The 20388-nt window shown below is 44.1% G+C and overlaps 2 protein-coding genes across 3 annotated transcripts in view; one reads left to right on the top strand and one right to left on the bottom strand.

The window, feature by feature from the left end:
* Positions 1-3723, bottom strand: part of LOC126334626 (synaptogyrin) — a 47212-nt gene extending 43489 nt beyond the window's left edge. Inside the window, exons 1-2 of one of the 2 annotated variants that reach the window (XM_049997059.1) lie at positions 3574-3723; positions 3041-3278 (exon numbers count right to left, since the gene is read on the bottom strand). In XM_049997059.1, the coding sequence (XP_049853016.1) occupies positions 3041-3278; positions 3574-3723 (388 nt within the window). The remainder of the gene's footprint in view (positions 1-3040; positions 3279-3573) is intronic. The other variant, XM_049997058.1, reaches the window with a different exon arrangement.
* Positions 3724-3940: 217 nt separating this feature from the next.
* Positions 3941-20388, top strand: part of LOC126334625 (E3 ubiquitin-protein ligase ZNF598-like) — a 67563-nt gene continuing 51115 nt past the window's right edge. The window contains exons 1-4 of the mRNA XM_049997057.1: positions 3941-4491; positions 4607-4849; positions 4927-5138; positions 16743-16855. Coding sequence (XP_049853014.1) covers positions 4315-4491; positions 4607-4849; positions 4927-5138; positions 16743-16855 — 745 coding nt within the window. The 5' untranslated portion in view covers positions 3941-4314. The remainder of the gene's footprint in view (positions 4492-4606; positions 4850-4926; positions 5139-16742; positions 16856-20388) is intronic.

Raw genomic sequence — 20388 nt, 5'->3', positions numbered from 1 at the left:
CATACTACTTTATAACCAGTATTACCAGAAGGCCTTTGTGACCCCTGGTTATGGATATGTTTGTTCCTGTTCCAGACTGAACAACATACTTTGACTAAAACAACAGCCACCACATTACTCTCATGTTTAGACTTCACGATCTCAGCCACATGGTATTGGGGCAACAATGTGCTTTTATGGACAGTTTTGTGGAACTCAATATAAAATGCAATTGTCGCCACAGGGCACAATTCCATTCACTCTGCCAACAAAGCAAAACAGTTTCACACTCCATCTACATTAGGCAACTTCCCATCTAAACAGCGCATTTCAGGCACACCCACATTGATACTGTTGTGCCTCTGCCTGAATTTGAAGGATTTGTTTATGTTGTCTCTCACATTAATACAACAACTGGATGGGTGGAGGCAGCCCCCTCCACGATATCACGGCAGACACCAACTGGCGCCACACTCCACATCAAAGCATTTATTGACAGAGATCTCTAACACTGATCAAGCCAAATGACTGTGTGATAACATACGTCTCACATTGTAACCTTACTTGGGACCCTACAAGGAACTCCAATATGGAACCAATAGCTCTGATATTTTGTTTAATGACAAACCTATCTGTCTCCTTTGACCAACTCAAAACAGCGTAGATACTGCAACACGGACCTCCTCTACCATTGATGGATGACGACAATGATGCTGTCTACCATGACACATACAACTCAACATTTCAGGTGCCACAAGAGCTATGTGACTGCAGTGTCTCCACACAAGCCAACCGACTTGCCCTCACCTTTAATGTCACAGTATGGCTGCACCAGACTACCACCAAAACACCTCGCCCTTACTATGTGTATAGCACCTGCTGCACTATTTCTTCCTGTGCAGGAAAAGGTCCAAACATGTCTCACCCAAGGGTGGCCATGACATGGTTGGTCATGTACGCTACCAACACTGCCCGAAGAATTGTCCAGTCAATCCCTCAGCATACGTCAGACACGGCCCGGCTGATCGTGCACACCTGTGCCACCACAGAGTGACAATACCTGGCACCCTCCCATCTGTAAATGCAGATGGATTGCCACATTGCTTCACACTTACTGGGGGGCAGGTCAGCTCTGTGGGGACATTTGTCCTAGTGTGACTCAACATCTTTGGCAAGAGCTGTGTGGAAGCCCTTTGGGACAGCACACCACGACTTCCATGCAAGCTCGACAACATTACTGACTGTACACACTGTACTAGTTATCCATTTTAATTAACTTTTTAGTATTCTCGTGATACAGGTGTCTCCTCTATTTGTGGCTTACAACCACCATAGTATCCCATATCCTACACATCTTTGTTACATTTAGTAACATAATATTGCCAAAATATGTTATATAAACAGGCCTGGAGGGGGAGGGGGTACATTATGACATTGCAGAGATCTATCACACAAAGGAAAATAATTGAATTATTTATTGGCTGTTCTCATGCAGACAAGATGGTTGTGATGACAGAGTGCAAGAGAGATGCAACAACTGTTAATTGATCTAAACACAAAATTAGAAGAATATGTAACGAAGATTAAAAAGAAGAAAATGAAAAGCATGGTAATTGGAGGAAAGGGGAGAAAATGCCGTATGAAAATATGGGGAGAGGAAACAGAGAAAGTTAGTAACTTCAATTACTTGGGAAGATTAATACTTATGATATTAGGAAAAGAATTGCAATGGCAAAAGAAGGATTCAAGAGGAAACAAAAATTACTTTTCGGGGCACTAAACAAAGACATGAGGAAGAGACTTGCCGAATGTTACATCTGGAGCATTGCATTGCATGTTGCAGAGACCTGGACATTGAGGAAGGACGAGACAAGAAGATTGGAGGCACTAGAGATGTGGATATGGAAAAGTGAAATGGGAAGACCAAGTAAGGAATGAAGAAATATTAAGAAGAGTTGGAGGAGAAACCAACATGCTGAAAGTCATCAGAAAGAGAAAGTGGAACTTGATTGGATATTGTTTGAGGAGGGACTGTTTACTGAAGGGAGGAATAGAAGGAATTGTGGAGGGAAAAAGGGGAAGAGGATGAAGATATCAAATGCTGGACAATATCGAAGGAGACAAATATTCAGAAATGAAAAGATTGGCTATGGACAGACAAAAGTGGAAGTATACCATACCACTACTACTAATAATAATATTAAAAAATATATTACAATCTGAAGCACACATGCATGCACACGCACCACCCCTTTCAGATAACCCAAATATCTTAAAACTATTACTCCCTTATTAAAATAAATACATGCTTTTATATATCAAGTATCTGTTATGAAGATAAAGATTTCCCCCAGTTTCTATATAACTAGAAGAGTGAGCACAACAACAGTCTCTAATGAGGCCACCGTTCATTTTCCTTCGTGCCCCTCATTATGTTAATCCTTGAAATCACTTTCTTTGTATCTCAACTGTAATAGAAATACCTTCACAAGCTAAAAAAACCTTGTGAAGACATCAATGAAATTTTAACAAACAAGAACAGGTATTAGCGGGGGGGGGGGGGGGGGGAGAAATAAGTTTTTAGGCTTCAATTATTCCGAAGAAAACACACACACATATAAGTACAACTCAATCTAATACGAGCTAGTACTAAAATTTCCACGAATATCAGTTCATTAACATTACATTTTTTTTAAATTTATCGATACATTGACAAATACCATTCAACTGCTGCAGTTAGCCTAACTGTCAAATATCTTATAAGTAATACGGCGCTTAGGTTATAACAGCTATAAAACAATTATTGTCTGTATGAACGTCTTGGTTCAGTAGAAGTATTGGAACTGTTACATACCATGGATGCGTTAACACTAAAGCCTATAACCAAAGCTTCAAAGGATTGTGGTCCATTATAATAAATTTATCTAGATCTAGATTCATTGCTTTCTTAAAGTAAATCAAAAGCCGATTCATTTTGCTTACATCAAAATAGACCTACCTTACTTTGCCGTTATGAAAATAGACTACCGATGAAGATTCAGGAGTAGATATATAGGCTTACCTGAAAATCCCAAATCAGCAAGCACATAGTGTTTTCGAGTCTTGACTGAAGACATTTGCTCAAACATGAATTCTCCCACAAGAAAACCGATTGAAGCAAGAAATGCTATAACTCCAATACCAACACCATAGTTGCAGGCATTGGTATCTTCATTATATAGGCAAACATCTTTCTTTGTTTCACGATCAAACCTGTAGCCTTGAGACGAAATACATCCAAATACAATTATTGCGAACAGCTGAAAAAGAGGTATTTTCTTGTCAGATAAGCAATTTACAATTTCTGCACGAGATACGCTTTAACTATAAAATATAAACGAAAAACTGAAATTAATGAATTGATAATTCGGATATTCTCAGCAAGAATTAGTCCTAAAAAATCAATATTATCCTACAATCGACTCGGGCCAAAGTTTAGCAGCCGAACGAATCATGGCGGTGAAGCTGTCAAAATTAGTATGTACTGTTTGAAATGACCCGACATAAGTAATCCATACAGAACGTTTACAATTAACATCAAAATTAAATGCTTACCAAACATGCTGCTCTCAAAATAACTTGCGGCCTCTGCACAAATTGTATAGGATCAAACGGAGCACCCGCCTTTCCACCCCCATACGCTCCGCCTGCCTCCATCTTTACTGACCAACTGAAGGTACAGTTTGGTAAAGATCTTATAGGCATTCATCTGAGAGGTACTTTGCTGGTTAAGTCAATAGAAGATCTTAATCGACATTTTTAAATTTCTGTATTAGAGAAAACTCCTGGTAAAAGCATTATCTATTCAAAATGAATAATGAGTTGTTCTGAAAGTGTTGACATTGATAGCGCAACTGAAAAAAAAGTTGCGAGCACTAAGTTTGAACAAGTTTTTAAGAACAATATCCCTTTCATAAAGTGAATTTCTGCAACTATTTTGCATGTTGCTTAGGAAGAAAACCCGTTTAATTTATAACTATATAAAAAGACATTACATTTCAACCAGTAATCGATGATGCTCCTACTAGATCTTTGGCATACGGGGAATTTCAGTCTTTGCTGTTAAGCGTGAATGCAAAGACTGAAGAGGGAGGTAGTTTTTTAATGTTTTGCTGTAGTTTTATTTGTGGGACACTGAGTTTGGGATACGTTGAAAAATTATAAAGACACAGTAAGCTTACATTGGTCAACTGAATTCATATTGATCTTGTTGACTTCGTTAGTGTCAACCAGTGTTTCTACATTTAGAATATTACTTTGTATTTGGAAATATTCAAAATTTCAACGGTAGTAAGAATGTCAAGTGGCAAAGTGTACGAAAATTCAGAGAATACGTGTGTTGTTTGTTTCAAAAATGTGTCTATATATTCTGTGGGAGAATGTGATCACGCTGTATGTTATGAATGCTCCACAAGGATGCGAGTGTTGTGTCGTCAGAATGAATGTCCCATATGCAGACAGGATATGCCTAAGGTGAGCGAATAAAGGCTTCAATGTGATCTTTCCCCCAAAAAATTAATTGAAATCAGTATATCTTTAGCACGTTCAACTATTTATGCTATTGTATAATCTGTCTTGTTGTTATTAGGTAATATTCATAAAGGAAGTAAAACCATTTCGGTCTATAAGGGATGGTCACTATCCTATGGATAAGAAGTTTAGAATCTGTTTCGAAAACCAAGGAATTCAAGCCGCTTACAACAAGCTCTTAGAACACGTTTGCACTGTGTGCCCTGGCTCTCCAGCTTTCAGAACTTTCCAAAGTTTGAAGGATCATATGAGGAAAACGCATGAACTCCATTACTGTGATCTGTGTGTTGACAATTTAAAGGTGAGATCAGCAAAAACGCAGTTAGTTTCTGGAGGGATTGTTTAGTTGTCACTATATAGGGCTTACGTCGTTTTCAGATATTTACTCGAGAAAGAAGATGCTACACACGCCAAGAGTTAGCACAACACCGGAGGAAAGGGGATCCAGATGACAGATCTCATCGTGGTCATCCGTTGTGTGAGTTTTGTGATCAAAGATATATGGACAATGATGAATTGTACAGGCATTTGAGAAGAGATCATCTGTACTGCCACTTCTGTGACGCAGATGGGTATCACCAGTATTATAGGTTAGATATCTTCATTGCCTATCTGCACTTTTTGGTTTTATGTCTTTATGTGTATCCTTTTTGGCCATATTTACGTAGGGTACATAAAATTGTAGGTTGGTAGAACGTTCTATGTAATTGTTCAGCTATTTCTGAAGAACAGTTGGACAACAAAAAGTTACTCATAAGTCACTGGTGCGTAGGAAAGCATTAGTTGTATGTAGGCCCTACTGTGTTGTGTCATTCGGATTAATTGAAGCCTAGTTTGTTTGTTGGTTGGTTGGTTGGTTGGTTGGTTGCGTGTTCCATTGATCAATCCCGCTGTACAGTAGCTGTTATGATGTGGAATGTGTCAAGTGCACAAGAAAAGTATATATGAAACAAAAGCTAAAAATTAATATTTCCATTATTTACCCCATTCCCTTAAATGACACACAATGCGTATACTATATTTATAGATTTATTTATTTCTATCCAAGAATTTATTTATGGTATAGAAGGAGTTGTTAAGGAGACATGACATCAATTTATGTTTCAAGCTATTACTGTCGGACACCTTATTTCATCTGGTAATTTGTCGAGAATTTTTATAGCAGCATATTTAACCCCTTTCTGTGCCAAAGATGGGTTGAGCAAAGGATAGTGTATGTCTCTTTTCTGGTATTAGGGCCTATAATCATGAATGTCACTGTTGTTTTCAAACTGGTCCATGTCGAGAACAAATTTCATTTGTGAGTAGGTGTATTGTGAGGCTGTTGTAAGAATTCCCAATCTTTTAAAAAGATGCCTACAAGATGTGCAACTATGAACCCCACACGTTAACCACTTTCTTTTGAGCAGTGAATACTTTGTCTAAATGTTGAGTTACCCCAAAATATCATTCTGTATGACATCAGAGACTGAAAGTATGCAAAGTATGGTAGCTTACTAATTTCTATATCCTCAAAATTGGCAATTATTCTAATCACAAAAGTTGCTGAACCTAGTCACTTTAGGAGATCGAAAATATGAATTTTTATATTAAGATTCTCATCTGTATGTACACCCAAAAACTTAGAATGCTCTACCTTGTGTACTGACATTCGTTAATGTGTTATATTTGTTGAAGGAATTGTACTTTTTCCAGCAGAAAATTGGATGTACTGTGTATTTTCAAAGTTTAGAGCTAGTCCATTTGCAGAAAACCAATTAATGACTTTTCCAAAGACCTTATTTGTATCATTTTCAATTCGAATTTCTTTTACTGGATTAATAATGATGCTTGTATCATCAGCAAACAGTGTCAGTTCAGCTTCCTGTTTCAGACAGGAAGGGAGGTCACATATATCAAGAACAGAAGGGAACCCATGATTGAACCCTGTGGAACACCTAATGTAATTTCACGCCAGTTAGCCCCCTGCGGGTTCGGGGGTTAGAATAGGCCGGCGGTATTCCTGCCTGTTGTAAGAGGCGACTAAAAGGAGTCTCAAACTTTTCGGCCTTATATGATGGTCCTCTGTTGGGTTTGACCTCCATCTCTCAAAATTTTCCAAAGAGCGAGCCGATTGGGGAAGGACGCCTTACTTGGTGCATTGTGTCCATCTTGCGATCAGACCTTTCGCCAGGTTATACACCATTGAACTGAACTGCAGTCCTGTCCGCTCTCCATCTCTTGGGCATGACTCTTTTTCTGTGTGCAGATAACACCTTGCACTGTGCAGTGCCTCTTTCTGCACCGACGGTGACCATGGACCACGTGTTACCTAACATCCAGCACGGTAGCCAGTCCGTTGTGATGGGGCTGCCATGTACCCTGTTGGTTGTAGCCCCCTGACAACACAGGGATCGCTCTACTGATGCCTGCGCCGCTAACTCCCCACGTATGCCAAGGAGTAGATGCCTATCCTCCTTGGGTATCGGGACTCCTGGCAACGGCCATCCTGCAAGGTGGCTCTTGCCGTGGCTGGGTGGCGCCCGTGGGGAGGCCCCTTGGTCGGAGTAGGTGGCATCAGGGCGGATGACCCGCAATGAAGCGTGGTACATCGTCTCGCTGTTGGCCATCCGCCAGCAGTCTCTAAACGTTCTCGGGCTCAGTTTAACGCTCAGAAGTACAATCCTAAAACGTTCCCTTCCCTGGCAACACCGTGGGAGGAATGTAAGTCTCAGGATGGCAGTAGCAGTTATTCGCCCCGTTTCTTAGTTTGTACGAGGGTTGATAGGGAGTCTTTTCTCTCCACAAAGCCTCAGTTCTTCGTCGAGCATTTAGAGGACAAGTTGGGGGATGTTGCCGTTACGATCACAACCCATAAGAGTTTAAATATGGTCCAGGGAGTTATTTACCATAGGGATCTTCTTTTGCAGTCTGATGAAGAGCTGCGCGCCGATTTAGAGCGCCGAGGTGTACATTTCGTCCGGCGCGTTCATCGCGGTCCGAAGGAAAATCAGATTGCTACCGGTGCCTTCATCTTGGCCTTCGAAGGGGATACATTACCGGAAAAAGTCAAGGTGATGGTCTACCGATGTGACGTTACGCCCTACATCCCTCCCCCGATGCGGTGCTTTAAGTGCTGGAAGTTCGGCCTTATGTCTTCTCGCTGCACTTCCAGCCTCACATGTCGAGATTGCGGACGCCCATCACATCCCAATACTCCATGTGCCCCGCCTCCCATCTGTGTCAACTGCGGGGAGCACCATTCACCTTGCTCGCCAGACTGCCGAATTTTCCACAAAGAACGTAAAATCATGGAATACAAGACCCTGGACCGACTAACCTATACTGAGGCCAAGAGGAAATACGACCGACTCCATCCTGTGAGAATGACATCTTCCTATGCTGCTGCTACAACACCTGTGCTAGCCCCGTCTGTTTCTCCAATTGTGGCCGGATCGACGAGTAGTAAAACTCCTCCTGCCCCCTCGCCAGTGGGGGGCTCTACCCACCGGGTTGCTCCTGCGCCACCTACCTCAGGAGCAACACCATCCCACCCATCGGGGACGTCCGTCCCCACTTCAAAGCCGGAGAAGTGTCCAACTTCTTCGGCTTCTCACGCTCGCAAGGGGTCTTTTGGGTCCCTCCCTTCCCAGGTTTCCGCCAGCGAGAAGCCTGCCAACCGACAATGGCGTAAGTGCCCGCAATCAGCTGGTCGTAGGGCTTCACGATCGTCCTCCGTCCCGGAGACTGAATCGGTGAAGCCCTCCCAGCCGGTGGGACCCAAGGAACGGCGTGAGAAACCCAAGAAGAGCTCTCAGCCCAAGGAACTCGCGGTGGCATCCATCCCACCGCAACCTTCCAGCTCTGCGTCTGAGGATGCGGTGGAGATTCTGGCGTCCGCTGCGGACCTCGATCTCGCCGGTCCATCAGACGCCATGGAAAGCACTATCACAGGTGCTAAATCGGAGGCAGCAGGTGACCCAGCGGCGTAATCTCCCTTCCCAGTCCCGTCAAGCCTTTCTCAGCCGTGGACAACACCATCTTCCAGTGGAACTGCAGCGGTTTCTTCCACCATCTAGCTGAGCTCCGCCAACTTATCAGCCTTCACCCATTGCTCTGCAGGAAACTTGGTTTCCCGCAATGTGAACCCCCGCCCTCCGTGGCTATCGGGGTTATTATAAGAACCGGGCAGCTTATGAAAGGGTGTCTGGTGGCGTCTGCATCTATGTCCTGAACTCTCTTCACAGCGAGTCTGTACCTCTCCACATACCTTTAGAGGCTGTCGCTGTTCGGGTGTGGACGCCACAGGCTGTTCCCATCTGCAGTCTTTACCTTCCACCGGATGGTGATGTCGCGCAGCATGTCCTGGCTGCTCTGATAGCTCAATTGCCTCCACCTTTCCTGTTACTGGGCGACTTTAATGCCCATAACCATCTGTGGGGTGGGTCAGTGGCAACAGGTCGAGGCGCCATCGTTGAGCATTTATTGGCGCAGCTCGATCTCGATCTTAAATGATGGTGCCTTCGCACACTTCAGTGTGGCGCATGGCACATACTCCGCCATTGACCTTTCCATCTGTAGCCCTAGCCTCTTAGCGTCTGTCCAATGGAGAGTACATGACGACCTGTGTGGTAGTGACCACTTTCTGATCTTTCTGTCAGTGCCACAGCGTCAGTCTTCTGGGCGCCCTAGCAGATGGGCTCTGAATCAGGCTGACTGGGACTTTTTCTCCTCCACTGCCGCTATTGAGCCTCTCTCTAACGATGCCATTGATGCAGTGGTTCAGTCAGTCACCACCGGCATCGTTACTGCCGCCGAATCGGCCATTCCCCGTTCTTCTGGGTCCCTTTGGCGGCGGAATGTGCCTTGATGGTCGCCTGAGATCGCTGACGCGATTAAAGCTCGCCGGCGGGCGCTTCAGCGTCACAAGCGACATCCCTCAATCGACCACCTTATCGCCTTCAAACGGCTGCGTGCGCGAGCCCGCTGCATTATCCGCCAACGCAAGCAGGAGTGCTGGGAGAGGTATGTGTCCACCATTGGCCTCCATGTCACTCCATCGCAGGTCTGAGCCAAGATTCGCCGCCTCTACGGCTATCGGACCCCTGTCAGTGTCCCTGTGCTCTCACTGAATGGAGCAGTTTGTACTGACTCCGACGTCATTGCAAACCACTTGGCAGAGCACTTTGCTATGAATTCCACTTCTGCCAACTACCCCTTGGGCTTCTGCTCCATTAAGGAGCGGATAGAATGTTGGAGTCTTTTTTTTCGCACTCACCATCCTGAATTGTACAATGTTCCATTCAGTGAGTGGGAATTTCGAAGTGCCCTCACCGCTTGTCCTGATACCGCTCCTGGGCCAGATAGCATCCACTGTCAGATGCTGAAACACCTTTCAGTGGACTGCCAGCGACGCTTCCTCGATCTTTACAACTGCATTTGAGTCGAGGGTGAGTTTCCGTCGCAATGGCGGGAAAGTCTTGTTACCCCATTCTGAAACCAGGGAAGAACCCTTTGGAGGTGTACAGCTACCATCCCATTAGCCTCACCAACGTTCTTTGCAAGTTGCTTGAATGGATGGTGAGCCGGCGCTTAAATTGAGTACTGGAGTCTCGAGGCCTTCTGGCTCCGTCTCAGGGTGGGTTCCGTAAAGGCCGCTCCGCCGCCAACAATCTGGTGAGCCTGGAGTCGGCCATCCGTACTGCCTTTGCCCGCCGTCAGCATCTGGTTGCTGTCTTTTTCGACATGCGGAAGGTGTATGATACGACATGGCGTCATCACATCCTTTCTACACTTCATGGATGGAGTCTTCGTGGCCCTATGCCGATCTATATCCGCAATTTTCTGTCGTATCGTACCTTCCACGTGCACGTCGCAGCCTCATATAGTTCCTTCTAAGTCCAGGAGAACGGTGTGCCACAGGATTCTGTTCTCAGTGTGTGTCCGTTTTTAATAGCTATTAACGGGCTCGCTGCGGCCGTGGGAAATTCTGTCTCCGCTTCCCTGTATGCTGACGACTTCTGCCTTTACTACAGTTCTATTGGCATTGCAGCTGCTGAACGTCAGCTACAGGGCGCTATCTGCAAGGCGCAGTCTTGGGCTATAGCGCATGGTTTTCAGTTTTCCGCAGCCAAGGCCTGCGTTATGCATTTCTGCCGGCGACGCACTGTTCACCCGGAGCCGCGGCTTTATCTTGACGGCGAGCTTCTTAAAGTGGTGGAGTCACATAGGTTTTTGGGGATGGTTTTTGATGCCCGGTTGACTTGGCTGCCTCATATTCGGCAGCTTAAACAGGCGTGTTGGCGTCATCTAAATGGTATGCGATGCCTGAGCCACAGCAGGTGGGGCGCCGACTGATCTACTGTCCTACAGCTTTACCAGGCGTTAATCCAGTCCCGTCTGGACTATGGGAGTCTGGCTTATGGCTCAGCATCCCCATCTGCGTTCCGGGTGCTGGACCCAATCCTCCACAGCGGGATACGCCTTGCCACTGGTGCCTTCCGAACCAGCCCTGTGGACAGCATACTTGTGGAGGCAGGTGTCCCTCCACTGCAGTTACGACGCCAACAATTACTGGCTGCTTATGCTGCCCATGTTTTTAGCTTGCTCGGGCATCCAAATTATCGTGTCCTCTTCCCGCAGTCAGTCGTTCATCTGCCAGAACGTCGGCCCCGGTTGGGTTGTCCGATCGCCGTACGTGTCAAACAGCTTCTTTCCTGGCTTGGGTGTTTGCCTGTTCCACCTCCTTTCCGGGCCCCTCTGCGTACACCCCCGTGGTGTGTGCCTCGCCCTTGCCTTCGGCTCGACTTGGCACATGGCCCGAAGGACTCAGTCTCTCCGGAGGCCTTCCAACGCCGCTTTTATTCCATCCTGGCCACGTATCAGGGCTCTGGCGTTGTCTACACCGACGGTTCGATGGTTGCTGGTCTAGTCGGTTATGCACTAACTCTAGGGGACCATTCTGAACAACGTTTGTTGCCGGCTGGCTGCAGTGTTTACACTGCTGAGCTAGTCGCCATCTTTCGTGCCCTAGAGTATATCCGCTCCTGCTCAGGTGAGTCCTTCGTTATCTGTAGCGATTCCCTGAGCGGTTTACTAGCTCTAGACCAGTGTTTCCATCGTTCTCGTCTGGTGATGGCTATCCAGGAGTCCCTGCATACTCTCGCCCGTAGCGGCAGGTCTGTGGTATTTGTTTGGACCCCAGGCCATGTTGGTATACCCGGCAATGAAACTGTTGACCGCCTGGCAAAAGAGGCCACCAGTGCGCCATCTCTGGAGATTGGCCTCTTGGCGGCTGATTTGCGGGCAGTCTTACGCCACAAAGTTCTCTCGTTTTGGGATGCTGAATGGCGCGGTCTGACCACCCCTAACAAACTCTGTGCCGTCAAGGACACGACGACTGTGTGGCGGTCATCCATGCGAGCCAACCACAGGGACTCAGTCGTCCTTTGTCGGCTCCGCATTGGACCCAACTTCAGGTCTTAATAACTTTCGAACTATTCTGCACAGTCCAGTGAAATTTTTACAACCCAGTAACATCCACTTAGAGAACACACTCTATGAATCAAAACACCAACAACATATTTCTGAGGGATAGTAAAAACTTCCAAAATGTGATTAAAAAAATGTAATACGTTAACAGGTATATATTGTAGGTGCTCTCTATGCCAAATATAATTCACTCAAAAAGGGTATTAATCTTTTTTGTGCTAAGCTTAATGTGGCCTAAACACACATAGAACTCCTCTTGGCCATATTAGTCACACAAACAGAGTTACATACACATGAAAAACAAAAATTTGTAAAATTACCTGGAAAAAAAACATGGATTTTCAAAGTGTGGTAGCACAAAAGGGACAATTGATATCCAAGCCAAATTTCAAACACTGCATAAGTAGACCATAATATAATATGTGGCAAAATTTCAACTTGTTATTGCAAGGCATTTGTGCACAATAAAAGTTGACAGAGATGTATTTGGTTACGTTTCTTTTAACACAATTCAGCAAGTAATAGTGATGATGCAGACAGCTTGTTTCAGATAAAGCTGCAGCAGTTGTTGGGAACCATTAGGCAACAGAAAGTTAAACAGTGGTAGTTTTCAGGGACAGAATGAGCCATTGTTAGGCAGGAACAACAAAGGAAACAAGCAACAATTACAGGATACTCATGTTTGTAAGATTCAGTACTGTTGTGGAAAGTCAGTAGGGAGGCAGAAGAGTGTACTAGTGGTGATTTTGTTTAAACAAGTTGCAATATTGCTAGAGCACAAGCATCTGAATGTCATAAAACAACATATGGAACAAAATGTGGCATTCACTTAGTACTGTATGATCTGGATGAATCGGACCAAGATTTGTTGCTATGGAGATCCGGGATACACTCTGTGGGCACAAGAAGTACAGTTCCAGGAAACTTTAGTGTTTGTTATCATCATATGAAAGTATTTATGGATAAGTATTCTTTCCTACAAAGAAGCTATTTTGATCCATTTCGAATTCATAAGCAGACAGTGAAGTGTAGCCTCAGAGAAATTGATATAAAATCAGTATTGAAAGTGAATCAGTGCATGTGACTTAACATGAAACCAGGACAAAAGTTATGTTCCGGGTGTTACACTGCTGACTCCATACTTATTTCCATTTAATACTCCTATAATGAAATAAGGTCTGACAATGTAATTTCCTAGAATGCCGCACCACACGTTGACGCGCCATGGCCTTTGGTGCTGTACCTGACGCAACCAATGTGGGTTCTCAACTGCCCAATAGTGCATGTTATGTAAATTTACGTTCCCGTGATTAGTGAATGTTGCTTCGTCAGTGAAGAACACACGTTTGAAGAATGTACTATAATCTTGCAGGCGTCTCAGAGCAGACCGAAAAAATTTGATACGGTGTTCGAAATCGCATCTAGAGTGCCTGATGGGGTGAAAGGTGATATGAGTGGAACTCATGCCGGTGCAGAATGCGCATGACACTCGTCTGGCTGACCCCACATTCCGCGGCAATACGTCACGTGCCACGATGAGGATCGATAAACGTCATGGCCAGAACAGCTTCTTCGTGGTCTCTGTCAGTCGCAGTCTTCTTCCTCCTCCTTTGTTTGCTGTTAAAGCTGCCTGTTCGCGCTAGTGTAGTAATCATTCTTGCAATGGCCTGGCGAGTGGGACACCGAGAATGCGGTTTCGACAGCATTCCTACGACATTTGCCATACAGAAGTAACATGTCTAACTTCTCCTGATTTGTGTCCATATCTAGTTGTAATGTTCAAGCAGCAACTATGTCTGGATAGGAGACACATGTCCTACTGGTTCGAAGTCGCACAACCTACTAGTTGTATGACGCGCCTGCTTTCCGGGTCGCGCGAGGCGTGTTTACAGTCTGCAGTCATTTCCGACCGCCTCAACCTTCAATCGCACAATATTTCCCAGTGTCTTTTAAGCAAAGTTTGAATCACAATAGCAACATGCGTTACATCACTAGACATGTCTTTTCCAGAGCATTTGAATGATGCTAAAAAAGGTGTAGGATCCCATTTATAAAACATTTACTTGCTTCATTATCTCGGTTAATATAAACATTGTGATTATTGTGCATGTACCAACGTATGTGCCCCATAGTCCGCTATGATTCACCAAAAACTGCATGCCGATACGTGCAATCGCCTCTGGAATAGAGGGGGTGTTACGTGACTCACCGTGTGTGTGTGTGTGTGTGTGTGTGTGTGTGTGTGTGTGTGTGTGTGTGTGTGTGTGTGTGTGTGCGCGTGCGTGCGCGCGCTGAAAAAAACTATGTATGCTGTAGTCTTACCAAATTCAGTGTCCATTGTGTTTATCACAGTAGTGATAATGAATCAGTCCTGTGATATCTTTTCCCCTTTAAAAAAAAAGAAAAAGAAAAAATTAACCCATGTTTGCTTGCAAGGCAATGAGAGGCTTTGACATTCAGTTGCAGTGCCAGTACGGGCTGCTGTCTGGACGTAGTTTATCAGCCAGCTCCCTCCGTTGCCAACTGAGAGTTCAGTGAATGATGACAAATTTAAAAGTGTGCTTCAGTATAGCAGAAAAATTTATATTTGTAGTAGAACGATAAACTATTCCTAATTTGTTTTCCTTACTCAGTAACCTTCATCTTTTCATAAATAGTTATGTATTCATTCCACAGAAACTTAGAACTAGGGTGTCTTTCACTAGGCATACTTAACTATCAAATCTGCTCTCCAACATGTTTCTAATCAATAAATTCATTAGTTCGGTCTCCCTTTAGATTTACAAATCCTTAGTAAAGAAAAAGGACACAGTAGATTGTGTAGATATGTGAAAATAATTTCCAGTAGTGGCATTAAATAGGTACTTGGGCACTACAGTAAACTTCTGCATCTTGTATGTTAGGTAAATAGCATCAAAAAGTAACTGATTACTGTTGAGTGTAGTCATAGGTTGCTGTGTGCTGAGGGGTAGGCTGTGCAGTTGGATATGGTGTTCTCAAAAAAGCCTTTTATCTGTGTGATAAGTACTGCTTTGTTTTGCTTCTAGTGCACCAACACTACTCGGTTGCATTAATAAACTATGCAGTTTAACACAGTGGCTAGATGTTGTTACATTTAAAGATTTTGCTTTCCAATTTGAGTCTGACTGCTTCCTCAAGCAAACAGCCATAATTTTTCTGCCTGATCATTTAGCTTCAGTAAAATTTAGGACTTATTATAACTGCTCCTGTATTTCACTGTCTCTGCCCATTGTGTTTTGATCCATACCATTAAGTTACAAGTATGACTTCACCAGTAAATTGTCACCCTTCAGCGACATATGAGAGTAATCCCAAAAGTAAGGCCTCCTACTTTTGTAGAAGTACATAGACCTCTTTATTTCTACAATGGTTTACATCAATTTACAGCTTGAACATTGAGCTATTTTTCAACATAATTACCATTTCTGTCAATGCATTTTTGTAGACGCTGTTGCAGTTTTTTGCCGGCTGCGGTGGTCTCGCGGTTCTAGGCGCGCAGTCCGGAACCGTGCGACCTAGGCGCGCAGTCCGGAACCGTGCGACTGCTACGGTCGCAGGTTCGAATCCTGCCTTGGGCATGGATGTGTGTGATGTCCCTAGGTTAGTTAGGTTTAAGTAGTTCTAAGTTCTAGGGGACTAATGACCACAGCAGTTGAGTCCCATAGTGCTCAGAGCCATTTGAACCATTTGTTGCAGTTTTTGTATGCCCATGTCATACCAGCTCACTGCCATGCTGTTCAGAAAGTTATGAACCTCTTCTTTAATCTCGTCATTGGAGCTGAATCGCGGGGACCACAATTAATGCTGACAGGTACTGATAAAACTCAAACAGGCAATTCAGAGCCGCAGAAGAGGAATTTTGAGCAAGGGCGTAAACATTCTCCTTGACAATGCTCGCCCACACATCGCTCGGCAAACTGTTGTTCTCCCACAACAGTTTCAGAGGAACATAATCACCCACCATCCCTATAGTCCTGACTTGGCGCCCAGTGACTATCACCTGTTCCCTAGGTTAAAAGAACATTTGGTCAGAAAATGATTCAGCTCCAACAACACGGTGAAAGAAGAGGTTCATAACTTTATGAACAGCGTGGTGGCAAGCTAGTATGACATGGGCATACAAAAACTGCCACAGCGTCTACAGAAATGCGTCAACAGTAAGGGGGATTATGCCGAAAAATAGCTAAATGTTCAAACTGTAAACTGATGTAAACCATTGTAGAAGTAAACAGGGCTATGTACTTATAAAAAAATAGCAGACCTTACTTTTGGGATTACCCTCATATTATTGGAAGCATAATGTATCGTTTCTAGATGATGAAGTTACCTTTATATTATGTTTAAAGATGGAGAGGAAACTATACTGCCAGCACATTGTCCATTTTGGATTTTTTTGTGTAAAAGAAACAAGATTACAGGCTTATATGATTTAACTACACTGGGAAAACTTCTGAGTATATTCCAGGAGACTCGGTGGGTTATTAAAATTACTGGAAAGGACACCTATTTGCTTACAGTATCCGAAAGGATTTAACAGTAAAATAATCAAGGACTTATCAAAGAACACAAGTAAGAAAAACGAACATTAATGTGCTAAATTCTACTACATATGAACCAATATCTAAATTTAATCACAGTTCAAAAGCACAATATTAATAATTTGGTTTGATTCTGCGAGATTATTAGTTGTTATTTTGTTTCAGTTCCTATGACTTTTTACGAGACCATTTTCGAGCAGAGCACTTTTTATGTGAGGAAGGAGGGTGTGTTGAAGAAAAATTTACATCAGTGTTTCGATCTGCGATAGACTTAAAAGGTAAACCTGAACACCTGTGTGTTTTCTTTTCATTTGTTCTTTTTCAGTAGTGTATTGTCGGATTGCAATTTGCGAGGGATTTTAATTGTGTAGAAATTTATAAATTCCCTCTTTCATTGTGGAAGAGTAAATATTATATTGATTTTCATATCATTCTATTGTGTTGCATCATCTGCCATTTTGGTAAATACACACACACACACACACACACACACACACACACACACACACACACACACACAATTTTCTTGAATGGCATTTTAAAATTTGGGATGTGCAGCTAAAGATTTGCAACTTGTGACATTTGGTTGTGAATAAATTTTACACATACTTCATTGTTTTTCACTCTGTAAGATGTGAAGAAAATTGAAAATAGTTTGAGATGGTATGTATGTACCAAGAAGTTAATGCCTGTGCTGAGAAGTCATGACCAAAAGAACTAAAAACAATAACACCATTTGTATTCACCTTGGCATAATTCATTGATTCATAATCTTTCAAAACTTTGGTTGGTAAGTTTCACAGTGCTGTATAGAATTAAATTACAAATTTAAACACAGAAGGAAAGTGAAAGATTTGTGCAGTACATTATTTTCTAATGTTTACACATCAACACAGATTTGTTTAATTGAAACACCTAAGTGAGATGACGAGTTGGTTAAGATACTGAGCTTGGATTCAAGAGCAGTGACATTGAAGTTCTCCTTTGGTCTTATGGATGTAGGTTTTTCTGAGTTTTCCCTAAGTAATTTAAGTTGAATGTCTGGATGTATTCTTTGATGAGAGGCACATTTTCTCCCCAAGCCTTGTACAATATGCAGGTGCTCTGCCTTTAATGACATAAACCCTGTTCCCCCTTCAACATCTCTTATGGCTGTCCTTCGTGATGGTATGTACAGAAAATGTGGTGTGACTCAGAGAATAAATTAAGAGTAGGATAAAATCAAGGAAAGGAAATTCCAGGTTTGGAATGTCATCAATATAAGGAGAGGATAAATTACAACTTACTGTAAAGATGACACCATGACTTGCATACAGGCACAATTAAAGACACTTGCACATTAGCTTTTGGCCACAGCCTTCATCAGAAAAAGAAACACTCTATTTATTCGCACAAGCAAGCATACGTTATGCACACATGACGGCCAACTCTGGCAGCACGGTCCAGAATGCAACTGTCACGTGGGTTGTAAGCAGCAATCTGGAGGGACGGGGAGGGGGAAGGGGTAGCAGTGTGTGTTGGGCGGGAGGGGGGGGGAGAGATGAATGCTGCATGGCAGAGTGCGCACGGACGAGATTGCTGATGAGCACAGTGTCAGGAGATTCTGGTGTGGGGAGGTAGGAAACGTGGAGCAAAAAAGGAGAGGAGCGGGGAAAATGGGTGAGTGTGCTAGCAGGGGGCAGCACACAGAGCACAGAGGGTGGAAGGTGAGCATTGGGAGGAGGTGATGGACAGAGGGGTTGGAAACTTGGGCAGAGGGTGTGGGAACAGCTTGTTGCCATAGGTTGAGGGCAGGATAATTTCAAGAGCGAAGAGAGTGTTGTATGGATAACTTCCATTTTTATGGATAACTTCCATGTGCATTTTGCAAAAGCTAGTAATGGAGGGAGGGATCCAGTTGGCTCAGGTAGTGAAGCAGCCATTGAAATTGAACATGTTATGTTCAGCTGCATGTTGTGCCACATGGTGGCAGTGGCCGTTCATCCTGGTAGGCATCAGGTTGGTAATCATACCCATATAAAAACCTGTGTAATGATTGCGGAGATGCTGAGTCGGGATAGGCACAATAAAAAGATTCACACAGTCATACTTTTCGGCCATTAAGGCCTTTGTCAGCAGTACACACACATAAACATACGCAAGCGCAACTTGCACACGTCTGCAGTCTCAGAGAGCTGAAACTACACTGTGATCAGCAGCACCAGTGTGCATGATGAGAGGGGCAACTGGGTGGGGGTAAGGAGGAGGATGGGGTGGGGAGGGGAGGGATAGTATGGTGGGAGTGGATGACAGTGAATTGTTGCAGTTTAGATGGAGGAAAGGGGGAGGGGGTAAGTAGCGGAAAGGAGAGAAATAAAAATAAACTAAAAGACTGGGTGTGGCGGTGAAATGGCAGCTGTGTAGTGCTGGAATGGGAACAGGGAGGGGGCTGGATGGGTGAGGACAGTGACTAACGAAGGTTGAGGCCAGGAGGGTTACGAGAACGTAGGGTGTATTGCAGGGAAAGTTCCCACCTGTGCAATTAAAAAAAACTGGTGTTGGTGGGAAGGATCCATATGGCACAGGCTGTGAAGTCATTGAGATGATACCCCTCATGTTTGGCAACATGTTCAGCTACAGGGTGGTCCACTTGTTTTTTGGCCAGTTTGTCGATGGCCGTTCATGCGGACAGACAGCTTGTTGGTTGTCATGCCTACATAGAATGCAGCACAGTGATTGCAGCTTAGCTTGTAAATCATGACTGGTTTCACAGGTAGCCCTGCCTTTGATGGGATAGGTGATGCTAGTGGCTGGACTGGAGTAGGTGGTGGTAGGAGGATGTATGGGTCTATTACAGGGGTATGAGCCATGAGGTAAGGGATTGGGAGCAGGGATTGTGTAAGGATGGAAGAGTATATTGTGTAGGTTTGGTGGATGGCGGAATACCACGATGGGAGGGGTGGGAAGGATAGTGGGGAGGACATTTCTCATTTCAGGGCACGACGAGAGGTAATCGAAACCCTGGCGGATAATTTCCCTGTTCGCACCCACTAAATCCACTTCATCCAGTTATATCTGCCGTCCCCTTTCTCTACGCTTATCTGCACTCAAACCTGCTACCCACAGTAATATACATATATTTATTAATTATTAGTTATTCTCTACTTTGACCTTTGAGGCTTCTCACCAATTTTAGTGAGCTTTTGCCTTCCACTATCGTCGTCTTCCTCAGATTTCATCTCTTCCCCCCCCCCCCCCCCTGTGCATCCATTTCATACTTTTCACACACATTTGGGTGTATTTTTGTGTAATTTGGACGTAATTCCACAATGACCTTCACCTGTTCAGATTCTGCCAATCCTTAGCACTCACTAACATGGTCCTACAAAACCATATCAACCAAGTCCAATCCTTCTTGCAGTACCTTCTCTCCATCCGCAGAATTCTCCCGCTATGTACCTCAAATAGCTTTCCATCCTGCTCACTTCCTACTCCCGCCTCAGAGTACCGCTATCCACCACCTCTACAAGAACCTCCAAACCTTCCCGTTGCCCCCTCATAGCTGACAAACCCTCTCTCATAGACCTACTACACTTACCCAACCCTCCAAAACTCCCTCCCACCACCACCACACAGAACTCAAAATCTAAACAGACCCTCAACACAACCATGAACCTTTCTTCTAGAAGACTCAGTCCCACATAAATATCAGTCCTTTCCAAAGGCCTCACCTTTTGCTCCATTCTCAAATTCAACCATACAGGACTAGTTAAAGATCTTCTCTTCTTTCGCCACCAACCCGACCAATCTGACTCGACCAATACTGAACCTT

Source organism: Schistocerca gregaria, chromosome 2 (genome assembly GCF_023897955.1).
Source record: "Schistocerca gregaria isolate iqSchGreg1 chromosome 2, iqSchGreg1.2, whole genome shotgun sequence".
NCBI lineage: Eukaryota > Metazoa > Arthropoda > Insecta > Orthoptera > Acrididae > Schistocerca > Schistocerca gregaria.
The sequence above is the reverse complement of the archived record's forward strand: the minus strand, read 5'-3'. Positions and strand labels throughout refer to the sequence as shown.